This window comes from Camelus dromedarius, chromosome 27 (assembly GCF_036321535.1).
Source record: "Camelus dromedarius isolate mCamDro1 chromosome 27, mCamDro1.pat, whole genome shotgun sequence".
NCBI lineage: Eukaryota > Metazoa > Chordata > Mammalia > Artiodactyla > Camelidae > Camelus > Camelus dromedarius.
The window spans coordinates 18,238,890-18,253,799 of NC_087462.1; the positions used below are offsets into that span (position 1 = coordinate 18,238,890).

General features: G+C 47.3%; 1 protein-coding gene across 1 annotated transcript in view; it reads left to right on the forward strand.

Annotated features, from left to right (window-relative positions):
* The window catches only part of DOCK2 (dedicator of cytokinesis 2), a 371,400-nt gene that overhangs the window by 42,463 nt on the left and 314,027 nt on the right, over window positions 1-14,910 (forward strand). Inside the window, exons 10-14 of the mRNA XM_010980444.3 lie at window positions 5,285-5,420; window positions 7,889-7,964; window positions 8,902-8,978; window positions 9,577-9,702; window positions 10,950-11,074. Coding sequence (XP_010978746.3) covers window positions 5,285-5,420; window positions 7,889-7,964; window positions 8,902-8,978; window positions 9,577-9,702; window positions 10,950-11,074 — 540 coding nt within the window. The remainder of the gene's footprint in view (window positions 1-5,284; window positions 5,421-7,888; window positions 7,965-8,901; window positions 8,979-9,576; window positions 9,703-10,949; window positions 11,075-14,910) is intronic.

Genomic DNA, 14,910 nt, shown 5'->3' on the forward strand with positions numbered 1-14,910 from the left:
CTAGCACAATGATGTCTTCCAGCAATAATGTCTAGGTGAGTTGGGTACAGCATCTATTCTGATTTTCTGGTTAATTCCTGGTTAACCTGATTTCCTGTCTTTGGTTCAGACCTTCTAAAAACCTTTCTAAAATACATCAGATTGAAAAAAAGGCCTTCCTAGAACACTGGCTGCCTTGGCACATTGGATATTCTGAGCTTAATTAAGTCACAGACTACTGAAGATCTTACAGGTCCCTGGGATCATCCTTCTAAATACCAGTCTTCACTGGGCAGGACATATGTAGAAATGTTAAAATAAATTGTAATTTGGATGATTGATTTCTGAGAGTAAGCTGGCTCTTTAGCTCTAGAAAAAAAGAAACAGTGGGAAAAAGAAGATAAGTCTTATCTTTTCCAGCAGAAACTGCTCTCTTGTCCTGTTCCCACAAGGGTGTGTTCAGAGTGCATGATCTTACGATATCGAAGGCTGTTGGTGTTTCCTGCAGGCGTCTTCGGGGTGAAGAACATTTATGAGATTTTTCACTGTGTTGCCTGTGTTAGCAAGGGAGATTACAGAGGAGGAGCCAGGGAGAGATTTGGGCATTGATCAGACTGGTGGGTTTGATCCAGGAGTGACCGACATGCTAGATTAACCTACGTTGCTCTACAATAATTTTCCAGTTACAGCCCATTAAGTTCCGTGTCTTATGTTATGTTACAATTAGATTGGAGTGCAGCTGATTTATTTTGTTTGTTACTTCCTGGAAAAATGGGCCAGAGGCAATGGAATAAGATCATAGATCCTAATTGCTTAGACAGAGTTTTCTTGGCATGTATGAATGTGCCTCGATGCTGTTTATCTATTATTAGTTAGAAGGAGGAGCCTAGCTATTTTCTTGATAAATAAGAGGGTCCCACGGGGCTTCCTAGTTAAACCAGGAGACAGATGTTTCACGAGAGGGAGAGGGACAGGGAATCAATCAGTGGTTCATTTTGCAGAGAACCAGCTCATGATGTAAACACATGGAAAAGGGCATCAGTAAATTTGTGTCTCTCCATAGTAATGAGAGCGTGATCCTGCCTTCATGGAATTCTGCCCATGCTACCACCTCTTCTTCCCACAGCAAATGAGCTCAAGAACCTTGGTTGCCTGGCTCCACAGGCTGATGCTTCCGTCTTAAAATGATGGCAGTCTTCATTTTGGGACAAGGAAGCTCATGGTGCTCCAGCTGCTTTTATTGCTCCAAGAGCTACCCGATGGGGGCGGGGAGGGTATAGCTCAAAATGGTAGAACGCATGCTTAGCATGCATGAGGTCCTGGGTTCAATCCCCAGTACCTCCTCAGAGAGTAAGTAAACAACCTAATGACCTTCCCTCACCAAAAACAAACACACAAACGAGCTACCCAGTGAGTACCTACTGTGTGTGAGCTCTGTGCTACGTGCTGGGGATTCAGGAGCAAATAAGCTGATAGGCCTCTGCTCTCAGGATGTGAAGGATGTGATGGGGGGTGGGATTCAGAAAATAATTCAATGAATAAGACAAGAGAGATGTCAGAAGACAAGCCATGCAATGCAGGTAATTAAAACAGGGTGATGTGATGGCGTTTGGCTGGGCATTACTTTCAGCTGGGCATCGAGGTGATGTCTAAGCGAGAGAGGAGACTTGGCAGGCACGTGCCTTGCTGGCCTCATTTCTCTTGCCTCTGGATGTTAGCTCTTCCTGGTTTCCCCCTTAGGGGCAGGGCCTGAGGAGCTGGCATGTAGGTTGGGCTGATGGTGGATTTCCCTTCTGTCTCCTTGATAAGCATTCACCCTCCTTGGCCCTGTAAAAAAAAAAAAAAAAAAAAAAAAAGTAGCAGATAACATGAGGTTCCCTAAGACTTGGCCCTGTAAAAAAAAAAAAAAAAAGTAGCAGATAACATGAGGTTCCCTAAGACTTGGCCCAGCTTGGGGGTTGCTGCTGGCACACTGGGGAACAAAACTGAATGATAGAAGGACTACTAGTGAATTACTACATCAGGTGACATGTATTTCAAGCTTCCTGGTCCTACCTCAGCCTCTTCCAACATGTGAGGCCAAAGTAGAAACGACTGGGGGCACACACGGAAGCCTGGTTCTGAGATGGCCCGTTTACCTGCCCTCCGGAGAATAGCCTGTGTGCAAGTGTTTTTGCTCACTTTCGTATCCTTAAGCATCTCTGGTACCAAGTTTCTCTGATGGGGCAGCTTTGAACGATCTTGTGTCTTCCTTTGAGCGAGTGAAATTTTTTCAGAGAAGAGGGGTGGGATGGGGGCTCACCTGGAAACCTTACACGTTTATCTGTGTCTGTCACCTACAAACCTTATTTCGTTTGCTAGGACTGTCAGTACAGACTGCCACAGACTGGGTGGCTTAAAGAACAGAAATTTATTCTCTCACGGTTCCGGAGGCTGCAAGTCCAAGATCAAGGTGTTGGAAGTGTTGGTTTCTCCCGAGGCCTCTCTCCTTGGCTTGTGGATGGCCACCTTCTCCCTGCGTGTGCACATGACTTTCCTTCTGTGTCTCTGTCCTAAACTCCTCTTCTTAAAAGGACACCAGTCATGTGGGATTAGAGCACACCCTAGTGACCTTATTTTAGCTTAGTCCACTCTTTAAAGGCTCTGTCTCCAAATACAGTCAAAGAGATGGGGGTTAGGACTTCAACATGAAGAATTTGGGCAGTGGCAGGGCGGGGGACATAATTCATCCCATGACATTTAGGTAGGGACACCTGTCAGGTGGCAAGGCCTCTGTGGCTCTGGAATGCCTCTGAAAGATACCAATCTAGGTATGTCGAAAGTATGAAAAATCCTGGAGGAGAGAAGTAATTAGGGATGGAGGTCATGATGAGGGAAGCGAGACTTCAGCTTTTCAGGATGGAAAGGATTTAGACATATAGAGGATTAAGAGGTAAGCCTTTAGAGGTGGAGGTACAGACGAGGGGGGCGCTTTGGAAGAAAGATCCAGGGTTGAAAGTGTGCATTGTGTGCTTGTGGAGCAATTAAGAAATCTTTGTGACAAAAATAGGGTACTTACATGCCGAGAATAGTGGGGAATCGGTGGGATAGGACAGCTGGAAACATATCATGTCTGACTTTCACGTCAGCCGGGGAAGATGAGCAGTAACAGGGTAGGAAATAGGGAGCTGTTAACATTGTTGGGGAGAGAAATGAAATAATGAACGTGGCTTCTAAAGATGAGTTTCAGGGGGCTTTCAAGGTAAGTTGGCGGAAGAACTCAGGCAGGCCAGAAAAGAGGCTATCCCATCATCTGGACGTGAGATCACCAGAATCTCAAAGTCAGTTGCCTACGGGGCAAGGCAGGAAATGCAGATGAGTGGAGAGGCCTCCTTGGTCAGAAAGCCCCCTCTTCCCCTACCTTCCCTCTCTCCCTGCCTGATGGAGAGACTTTGGGCAGTGGGGGAGCAGCCATCCATTCCTTGAGCTGGTGAAAGGATAGCCCTTGAATCAGTGAATGTTCTCCAGGGAAACTGAACCAATAAGATATATAAATACATTGATTTATTTTAAGGATTTGGCTCGTGCAGTTGTGAAGGCTGGCAGGTTTGAAATCTGTAGGGTCGGATAGCAGGCTGGAAACCCAGGCAGGATTTCTATACTACAGTCTTGAGGCAGAATTCCTTCTTCTCTGGGAAACCTCAGGTTTTGCTTTTAAGACCTTCAACTAGTTGGACAAGGCCCACCAACATAATGGAAAGTAATGTTCTTTACCTAAAGTCAGCTGACTCTAGGTGCCAAGTAGACCTACAAAATACCTCCCAGCGGCATCTAGACTCATGTTTGATCAAGCAGCTAAGCACCATAGTCTATCCAAGTTGACACAAAATTTAACCACCACAGCCTCCTGGCAGGAAGGTGTGACCCACATTGAGGCTATGTCTTGTTCCCAGAGGCTCTGTACACCCCGGGCCTCTTCCTGCCACACCAGCCACAGTGAGAGGTGGGGGATGCCTGCTTTACTCCGGCCCTGGCTCTCATGTCAGGCTGTTCCCAGTGCATATGCCAGCATGAGGATTAACTCAGAAGAGAAGCAGCTCTTCTCTAGTGAGGTTGGGCTTTGTTACCACCAACATGCCTTGATGTTCCTTTTCCAGCTGATTGCAGCTGGAAGGGGTTCCCAGGAACACTGAAGCTTTTGGATCTGAGCAGGGCAGTCAGATGCTGAGGAGGCCCAAGTGGTTTTCCCTCCTGTGTGCCTTTGGATGGTGAAAGAAATGTACTGTGGCAATTAGGTTTATGGACTTTGGGGTCAGAGTGACCGGACAGTGTCTCCAGGGACTAAAGTCATGACCTTGGGGAAGCCCCTTATCTTCCTTGTGTCTCAGCTTCCCCATTTGTAAAATGGGGCTGCAGTAGTCATATTGATAATAGTACTCCAGAGAGTTGTCAGGGAAGGTGACGTGGGAGACACTTACCACAGTGCCTGAGACGTCGGCGTAGTTCACTAGTTTCAGCATCCCTCCTCCTGAGCACACCATCGAGTGCTCTCCCCTGTCCCCCTTGAAGTTAGGTGTGGCCATGCGCCTTGATTTGGCCAGTGAGATTGAGCAGAAGTGATGCGCGTCTCTTCTGGGTTTAAGCGTTAAGAGCCAGTGAGTGATTTGCCCTGTTCCTTTCCCCAGCCATGGGGACAGTGGATGCACCTCTTATGACAAGATAGATCATCCATCCAGAGTGAGTGAGTGAGTGGAGCCCCCACCATCTGCGTTGGACCTGCAGCCTGAGCTGGATGTAAACGTCTGTTGTGTTAGCAGCTCCGGCATGTAGGGGTTGTTTGGTGCCACAGCAAGGCAGCCCTGAGTGATATAAGTACGTTAGGTGCTCAGTAAATGGTAATTATTGTTCTTAGGATTCTCCCCTCTCCCCTTTGCCTTCTCCCTCAGAGGTGCTGAGCAGTGACCAGTTGGATGAAGTCACCTGTAGTCTGGATCCATCAGCTGGCATACCGGGACTTCTGCCCGTATAACTGATACTGTCCCTCCCTCCTTCTCTTCCCATCAGCTTGAGGTGGAAGAATCAAGGTTGAACATCAGAGTCCTGTCACTCAGTTTCCTTTCCAAAACTCACCTTCCTTACGTGTGAAATGGGTGTGATAGCTTTGTTTTCCACCTTTCCCAGGACTGCCTGTATGATTGGTCCATGCACACCAAGTGCTAAGCACACACACACCCCCCACACCCAGAATTTCCTGTTACCACGTTTCCTTTTCTACTTTTTTTCCATTAAACACATGATGTGTAACTATTGGTTTCTTACCCTACAGGATCTTGGAAACAAAGACCTCAACAGGGATAAAATTTACTTGATTTGCCAAATAGTCCGAGTTGGGAAGATGGATCTTAAGGATACGAACACAAAGAAGTGCACGCAGGGTCTGAGGCGGCCCTTTGGGGTGGCAGGTGAGGGCACATCACTCACACTAGCTGTTACTGGAGCACACATTTGATACCACTGAATTTTAAAGATTTTTTTTCCCTGTCTCTTCCTTGCCCTCCCTCCAACCCCAAATTATGCCAGACAGCCCTTAATTCCTACATTTCTGGTGTCTAAATCAAAATGATTGGTGATTTTAAGTCCAGATTTATAATGCAGACAGTGAATAATGAAATCCCCGAGTCTGGAGCAGAGCATTGGGACCACGGTGCAGTCTGAGCAGGGGGTGCCTTCACTCCCCAGCACGGCGAAAAACAAGGAACAAACGGGTGGGATCTAATTACGAGGAGCAAATCACTTAAAAAAAAAAAACAAACTACGACAGGAAATGCAGTTACACTGAATGAGTCACCGACCACGCATTGAAATTCCAGATGGAAGTAGACGTTCGGAGAGTTGGTGTGACTGAGCGAGGCTGCTTTAAGGCAGCATCACCTTTGCATCCTTCTCCAAGCCTTAGCTCTTCTTGGGTTTTCCAAGACTTCATCATTCCTGTCCCACTTTTATGGTTTTTGTTATATTTGACTGTCACTTGCACTGTTATTTGCCTAATATATTTTCTTTTAATTAACCCATTGTATTCAAACTAAAGTACATTTTTATTCTTAAAAGAAAATTTGGATACGTGTGGAAATAGCAATTTGATATGCCAATTTTACTTCTTTCTGTTAAAATGTAACAGTTTAGTTGTGTACCACTTACAGTGCCTGTGTGCCCTATCTAAACCCAGTGTTTCAGGTTTCCCACTTCAGGGCGCCCTGATCTTCTGTCATCACAAACCAGCTCGCTCTCCAACTAGTCCCCTGCACTGCTTGCAAAGTGGTGGAGTGGAAGAAGTTAGCTTATACTGAGCGAACTGGTGTTTCAGCTTGGCGTTATTGCTAGCGAGCTAGCTAGGCGATCTTGGAAAAACATTTTCCCCACTGCCTTAGTTTCATTATCTGTAAAATGGGAGACTTGGACCTGGTTGATCCATGACCTGCTCTAAATGCTTTGATTCTGTATGAGCGACAGTCCTGACCTCACAATGTCCCTTTTAAGGCAGTGAGGGTCCATCAGCCTTACCCCAAAATGTGTCTTTGTCTCCAAGTGTAGTTGCCTCTCTGTTTTGGTTTCAGGTGACAGCAAATCTGGTATAACTGAAAGGATCAGGGATAGATTGCTTCAGGCATAGCTGGATCCAGGAACTCAAGTGAATTTACGTCTCTCTACCTCTCAGCATCTGTGTCCTCTTGTTGGCTTATTCTGAAGATCTTTTTATTTCTTATCAGCAGAACCATTTTATTTCTTTTAAGGACAATTACACCACATCCAAGGCCTTAACTTAGAGACACAAACCAAAGTTAGCCATTAAACCATTAGATACTGAGGTATGAGACATACAAGGACGGGAACGCTTTGCCATCTGAGGCTTATTCATCGTTCTTATTAGTTGGCAAAGTAACGGCCAGCTCTTCCAAGCTTGCAGCCTTCCAGTTTAGCAGTCCAGGGAAAGAGGGCTCGTCTTTCCCATTAATTTCAGCAGAAGTCCCCGGAGCTGAAATATAGGTCATGTGCTCATCCCCAGAGCGCTTGTTCTGGGCAAGGGGTTGTGGTTCTCTGGTCCTCCAGGCCATGTGAACAACGCTGGAGCCAGAGGGAGGTTGGCCTGTCTAAATCATGCTCACTGAGAGTGGGTGAGGGAGGTCTGTTCATCACAAAGAATAGAAGTTGTTCAGCTTCAAATAACGGTTCTTCCTCTTTCTCTCAACTCCCTAACTCCCCTCTTGAGCTTGCAGTCAGTTGATTCTTTCCCACACAATTTCAGTGGTTCCCTGACCAGGGCCTGGAGTGCTTGAGGAATTTCATGTGACCAGGGGTTTGGCTCTATTTGGCTAGCAGGTCTCAGTGCCTCTCCCCGATTTCTGTAATCCCAGCTCTAGTGCAAGAGTTCGTCACCTTGGTTTTATGGGCTTTGGTGGCTGATTTAAGATGTTTCATAAGATTCAGGATCCCTCTGGAGATGCAGGGTTCAGGGATCCACAGATACATGTCTGTGCCTATGAGCACGTTATGAAAAGAGGGTGGGTAGATTTTCAGATCCCACAGGAAGTCACTGCACTTGGGTTTTGTTGGCACAGTAGACCTCCAGTACAGGTATGTCAGATCCGAGCCTAATTGCTTCATTCCGTAGGCACAGCTCTGACTCTTTCCTCTTGGCCTCTGCTAAGCCCTGGGCGCCTGGATGTTGCCCTGGCTGCTGACGTCCCAGCGCGGTGCACCCAGCGGCGTTTCCCGGTGCTGCCTTTGCTGTGTGCATGCTGTCCGATGCTGGCTGGCTGGCGTTTTCAGGCTTTCCTGTCCCAGCCTCCTGCCCTACAGTCTCAGCCCACTGTCATCCCTTCCTGGGAGCAGGAGGGCGTAAGCCATTAATTTATTTCTCTTCTCTTTCTAGTTATGGATATAACAGACATCATCAAGGGGAAAGCCGAGAGCGATGAAGAGAAGCAGCACTTCATCCCCTTTCACCCGTGAGGATGGCCCCTTTCTTTCCGTTCCCCTGCACCGCACCCTTTCTGACTGAGGGCTGCTCGAGAGCAGGGTGGGCTGGTTCCCTGAACTGATGAGAGGCAGGTAGCACCTCCCAAGAGGAGAGCGAGACGAGAGAGTCGTGGTCTCAGAAGCATTCGAAACCAGCCAGCTTTTCACCTATTCATTCCTCGAGGTTATTTATTCAACAGACTTTGATTGAAGGCTGGCAGCGGGCGGGGCGTTGTGTTAGGCATGATAAGGTGGTAAACACGATAGACGCGGCCCTGTCTTCATGGGGCTTGTATTTCGATGGGGAATTAAACAAGTCATCAAGAAAAGATCAATGCATGAGTTACAAGTATGACAGGTTAATAGCAGTATATCAGGAGCATAAAACGGGGAATCCAGACCTGGTTCCCGTGGGCAGAAATATCCATGACTTGAGAGGAGGGTAGTGAGGAAGGTAAATGTCCTTCCCTTGATCTAAAAAAAGTTTGAGGAAGCAGGCCCCCCAGTTTGAGAACACTGTCCTCATTTTGTCTAAGGAGGATGGTGTTTTGTTACAGATAACGAGGTCAGTGACTCTGATTAAGGCCATGTGATTAGCATGAGCAGCTAAAGCCTTGGCCACCTTGCTGAACAGATACTCGTTTTGAGGGCTTGGGAGTCCTTCCTTTTTAAGAGTCTTCCTAGGAATAAAAAATGGTCTCTACTTGTAGCATTGGCGTTCCCCAAATTTCAGAGCCGTGTTTCTTTGTGAAAAAGAGAGATATGCTTCTTGATGGCACGTGTGCTCTCTGGACTGACATAGGCAGGTTCACTTTTCCCCTAAGGCGTATGAATGGGCTGGGCAACTTTCTAGAGCCCCTGAAACCACAAGGTAGGAACCCCAAGGGGGTACAATGCAAGCATTTTGTGCTCTCTCTTCGTTTTCAGGGTGACAGCTGAGAATGACTTCCTACACAGCCTGCTGGGCAAAGTCACAGCCTCCAAGGGCGACAGTGGAGGGCAAGGTACAGTGCCAAGAGGCCACGTGGGCTGGGCCTGACTGCAGCTTGAGATCCCTTGATTCTGTGGCAAACAGATCAAATTCCTAAACCCTGGGAAACATACCCTTCCTTCCAGACAGGCCTTTGTGAAGAATGGGGGCATGTGATCCACAGAGATAGAAACCACATCTCTATCTGGGAAGCAAAGGGGAAGCATGTCCTCGTGCCTGAAGGAAGAGACGAATTGGTATATCCTGACTGTCTCCCATGTGTCAGGCACTGGAAAATGTTTCCTTGTGTGATTTCATCCTTCCCACAGTCCTGTGAGATGGGTGGTATCAGCCCCACTTTACAAAGGCTGGGCTTAGAGGGGTGTGATAATTTGACAGAAGCTGACCCTGCTAAAAGTAACCAGTGGGATTCAAACCGGAGGTGTCTCTCTCCAGAGCCCCTCTGCATCCCGCCTTCCGTCCTCCCCTGGGGCTGGCTCGCTGCATCTGCAGTTGCTCGTCTCTGCTTCTGTGGTCTCCTCCAGAGAGAGACAAGGGGGAGATGGTGGGAGGGCGAGGCTGAGAGGACACCTTGGAGCAGTAGGCTCTTCACTGTGAACGTTCCCTTCCAGGCCTCTGGGTGACCATGAAGATGCTCGTGGGTGACATCATTCAGATCCGCAAGGACTACCCACACCTGGTGGACAGGACCACCGTGGTGGCCAGGAAGCTGGGCTTCCCGGAGATCATCATGCCAGGTCCTCCTTCCCCCTGGGGTGGGGGTGGGGGGTGGTCTAGCCTGTGGATCCATTTTCTCTGAGAAGAGTCAACTCCTTCCTTTTCTACTGCTTTTCTCTATTTCTCTCCCTGAAGATAACTGCTGAAAACAATTGTGCATCCAAAAATCTTCTATGCATTCACATAATAAACACAGACACATAGCTATACACACAGGCACTTGCCACCCCACAGATGGAGTCACACTGTGTATGCTTTATGTACCATTACTTGATACACTTTGCATAGTGTTCTGCAGCTCACTTTATCACTTAAAAAATTTATCGTGGACATCCTTTCTACTTTAATACATGTGGAATAATTTTACTCTTTCTGGGGTGAATATCGTCGCCCCAGAAATTGGCAAGGTATTTTTTTTTTATTATCAAAAGAGTCCGTGCTTATTTTAAAACGTTCAAATAGCACGAAAAGGTATAAAGTGAAGCGTTAAAAGCTCTCTCAAATCTTTGTCTCCAGAAGTAACCACGACTATACATATTTTCCAAGTGTCTGTGTAATAAAAGAAAATAAATGAAATTGGATAATAGCGCTCTTCTGAAACTTCCCTTTTCACCTTAAACTCAAGTCTAGGATGTGTGTCCACAGCCAGTCTCACTGACCTACTCCTGCTGGCCCCAGTTCAGTGGTGGTCCACTGGAGGCCTGTGTGGTAATTTACTTATGCCTGCTTTACCCAAGACGTCAGTCCCTTGTGCATTCCCCTGTAGGAGTTTTAGTTGTCACGCCCATTCCTGAAGGCCCTCCACACCTCGTCCCTGACCCCGTGTTCCCTGGACACACACGGAAAATCACTCTGTCTGCTTTCTCACGGTGAAAGATCTGTGGAAACCACGGTCTGTGGTTGTGATTCATGCACCAAGATCAATTCAATTGGAGCTTTCCTTTGCCTTCCCAGAAGGTGTCACTAGAGGATGAAAATTAAATGACTTTAATGGACAGAGAAACATGGCCAGTTGTGACCATGCTGCCTCCCTTTTTGCAACTAACTTCCCAGCGTTCCTCCATCCCCTAGTTAACCTACCGCCCCAGCCTCCCAGGTGAGGTGAAAATGCTTTTCCAACTAGGAAGTTCTGATTTTAACTTCATTAGCAGACGTCAGTCAAGGTTGGGGCGCTTCCTCCAACTCCCCCACTCCCCGCGCCCACCCGCCAGTCAGTCTCTCCTGCAGCACAGGCTCCAACTCTTGCCTCTCTCTCCCTCTGCCTCAGGGGACGTCAGGAACGACATCTACATCACGCTCTTACAAGGCGACTTTGACAAGTACAACAAGACCACGCAGAGGAACGTGGAAGTGATCATGTGTGTGTGCGCGGAGGATGGCAAAACGCTGCCTGTAAGGGACCCCGCCACTGCTCTGGGGGACAGGGCCCCCCCTCGCGTGCCTCTGCTCATACAGATTTGCTCTCCCCGTTCCCTCTCCTGCTTCTTGAATGCCAGATGCCTTCAGGGTGATGTTGAGTGGTGTCATCTCCACCTTGAGAGCTTTGCCTGGCACAGTCGCCCGTAATAGGACGTGGTGGTGTTATTTCTTTACACCAGAACAGTTAGCTTTTCAGTGTCTGTCCCTTTCCTTCCGTGACCTCTTCTTTTGCTTTTTTTTTTTTTTTTTTTGGCTTGGCCTCAGTGTATAGGTTAGCATTTTACAGCTAAATGTTGTTGTCACTGAAACCTGAGCTGGTTTATTCAGGCAAAATTCATGGCAAGGAAAAGGATCAATACAGAGCCTCGGGCTGGTGTGAGAACTCAGGATGTCCTCAAAACAGACATTCGCAGCACTTAATCCGACGCCCCAGCGCTCAGCCAGACATTCGGGTGGAAAGCCTTATTCGCAAATTGGTCTCCAGAGGGCCGGCCGAGAGTATTCAAGAATGCAAAGCACGCAGCTATAAATATTTGTACAGCATATGTCCTGCACAATGTTTGTCATGTGTGTTTACATTTGTTTGCTTACATTCCCTTTAAGGTTGTCAGCAGTCGTGTCCAGTGTGTGGGAGGGTTTTGCTTTTCAGTTTCTCCTTTCCGAATACTTAGATGAAGATAAAATCAGCTCTCAGCAGAAGTTTTGGCGTGGGCAAATGTTCCTCTTAGGCCACAGCAGGTGATCAGACGGCACAGTAGGGTGGGGGTGTGAGCACTGATCCAGTCTTCTGCTGTAGCCCGAGGGCCTGCAGCTCAGGCACATTTTGCTGCACTCGACCGAAGAATGACTAGCGTTCATTGAGGAATTGCGTGTGCCGGGCACTGTGAGAAATATGATGCTTGACTGCTGTTTTCCCCATTTTTAAGGAGGGGGAACTAAACTTTGGTCGAGTGAAGTAACTTTCCCATGGTCATAAAGTCGGTATATGGCAGAAATGGGGTTTGGGTTACACCCTTCACTGTAATGCCGATACATTAAAAAAAAATCGTCCAATATATTTCTCATTTTAAAAATGAGGCTAATAACTGCTTCTATCAAATCCTGGGAAGATTCATAATTATTTTTTAAATTTAAATAAATCCCCACAATTGCCTTTTTGTTCTAAAAGACTGACCCCTCCTTAATTAATATCTAGTTGAGCAGAATCCAAGCATTTAGTTCATCCTCTTTTGGTTGGATTCTGAAACTTTTCTGAAAAATGAAATAAGCAAGAAACACTTCGCTCAAAGACACACAAAGGAAGAGCAGAGGGTTTTTGTCTGAAAGGGAGATTGCATTTCGCAAATATATAGACCATTTCTTTGAAGTCATTTTTATCCAGATACCTGTTGGAGACTTTTTAACCTCAGCTTCATTTTTTTTTAAAAACACTGATGTGCTTGCCTTCAGTGTTGCCAAAGGACAAATTAGCAGGAGCAGTTAATAGGAAAGCAGGCCTCCTATCTCATTTCTGAGCCGTTTTTACTTCCACCTCTGCCACCCTTTTGAGTCACACCCAGCCAGGCTGAGCAGACGAGCTCATCAAAGATGCATATGTGAGCAGGTATATTCTGGGGGCTGAAATGGAGAGGAAACTGTGGGGCATGGTGATAATTTGCAGTTTCATTTATTAGGGAAGGTACAGAGGAGTTCAGTTGACTGACTATTGAAAATTGCTAAGGAAGCCTGTGGGAGGCTCTTCTTTCTCTATTTGCAGAAATAAATATTACTGCCTAATTAAGTGTCAGGCAGCACACTCCAACATTCCTGTTTGATGCTGGTACGTTCCTGTGGGAACAGTCCCCCCTTTAGGGGTATCGATTTCTCCTCCTACTCCAAGCAGGGCCAGAGGATAGAGTAGAGTAGATTTGCCCTTGGCTCACGTTGGGGTCTCCAGGCCCTTCCTCCGGAGGGGCCGTGGCAGAGAAGCAAAGAGGGTGCACTCTATAATCAAATAGACAGTATTCAAATCCCAGCCTCCCTTCCTACTAGCTGTGTGATGGTGGGCAAGTTTATTCATCTATAAAAGAGAAATAACAGTCTCCTCCTTGCAGGGCTGCAGTTTAAACAAGCTGATAGGTGTCAGGTACCTGATATGCACTTAGTAACAAGAAGGAGGCAACATTCAGAGAACGCAGACCAGCTGCAGGTTGAAGCCCTGGAAGGGATTTGAGAGGGGTCAGATGGACAATCCAACGTGGATACCTGAAGCAAGTTTAAGAAGTAAAGGGCTGAGAAACCTCTGCTCCTCTGCGACCAGCCAGCTTATGGGGGTGGAGGAAGGGCGTAGGGGGCAGTGTTGTGTAGTGGTCAGGACATGACCCCTGGGGCCGGGCAGCCAGTCTCAAAGCCCAGCTCAGCCCGGAGTAGCAGGATGACCTTGAACAAGTTACATCATCTCTCTATGCCTAGGATTTCTCTGTCTGAAAATGAGACCAGCAGTGGCACCTCACTCTTGTGAAAAACAGCTGAGATAATCTACATAATAGGTGTTCATTAAAGTTAGCCACCATTGCCAGAAAGGCAGAGCCGTCCCAAGCTTGGTGACTGCCTGGTGGACGCTAATGTGCATCTTCCTGTGGTACCAGCCACCTGTCAGCCTAGAGCACTTTCTGGCTCTCAAAGTGCATTCACACCCATGACGGCATTTGTTCCTCAGATGACGCCTATGAGGTCAGCAGGTCCTGTGTATGGTGCCTGATTTTCCCTCCAGCCACCAAGGCTGAGTCGGCCTTAAAGCTTCCGGGCTGCCTGATTCCTACTCAGAATTCCTTCCATTGACCTGAAGCCAATTAGGGCTCTTGCTGTTACTTGGGAGCCAGGGGGGTGAGTAAGGAGGAGAATTATTGAATACTTGAGACATACACAAACTTACATTTTCCCTAAAAGCAGGCCCCCTCCCCTGGTCACGACGCTCTCTCCACTTGGTGGCATTCGATTTTATCTCTGAAGTGCTGAGGAGGAGGGCACTGTCTCAGGCCTTTCTCAGAATAATACCAAAACTGTTTTTTCCAGCCTTAGGCAATCAGGTATTTTCATCAAGATAGTTTTGTGGGATTCAGTTGCCTGCCATACAGCAGGTTTACCTTCACCAGCGAGATACGTGTGTTTTCAGATTTTATAAGCTGCATGGGATTCACTGGAGCTGGAGAAACACTAGGCCCATAAATGTCACTAGATATAAATCTTGGGAGGCTGGGTTGTTGCAGAGGGAACACTGGACAAAGAGTTAGAGGGTCCGAGATGTAGTCCTGGGGCTGCTACTTTTGGGAAAAGTGACGTTACCACTCAAAGCCTCAGTTTACTTAGTTTTGAAATGGGGACAATGATGGTAATCATCAGAGGTGGTTGTGCGGATTGAATTAAGTGAGGCAGCTGGCGGAAAGGGCTTAGCATAGTGCTGGACACAGAGCACTCTCTAAATGCTTAGAAAAACTCTGGAAGCATGTTTTCAGTTCAATGCCTCAGGAAGTTCTGAAAGGCTCTATTCCATTGAAAATTAAGGGAGTTGTGTGTCTTCCCTCATTTTCAGATGGGTTTGGTCTGACTGTAGGCTGCATCAGTCAGTATTGAAACTGAACGCGTTCTCTCCCTATAGCTTGGAAATGCAGAGGGAGCTCTCCAGGCGGAGGGATGGGGCTCTTCTTCCCACAGGCTAGCTTGGTTCACCAGGAGGCCCGGAGTGCAGGCATGTGGCCAGCTTTGGTCATTGAACCTGGTGGGATCCACTGGGGAATTTGATGGGATCTGGTGAGAGGCATGGATTCTCT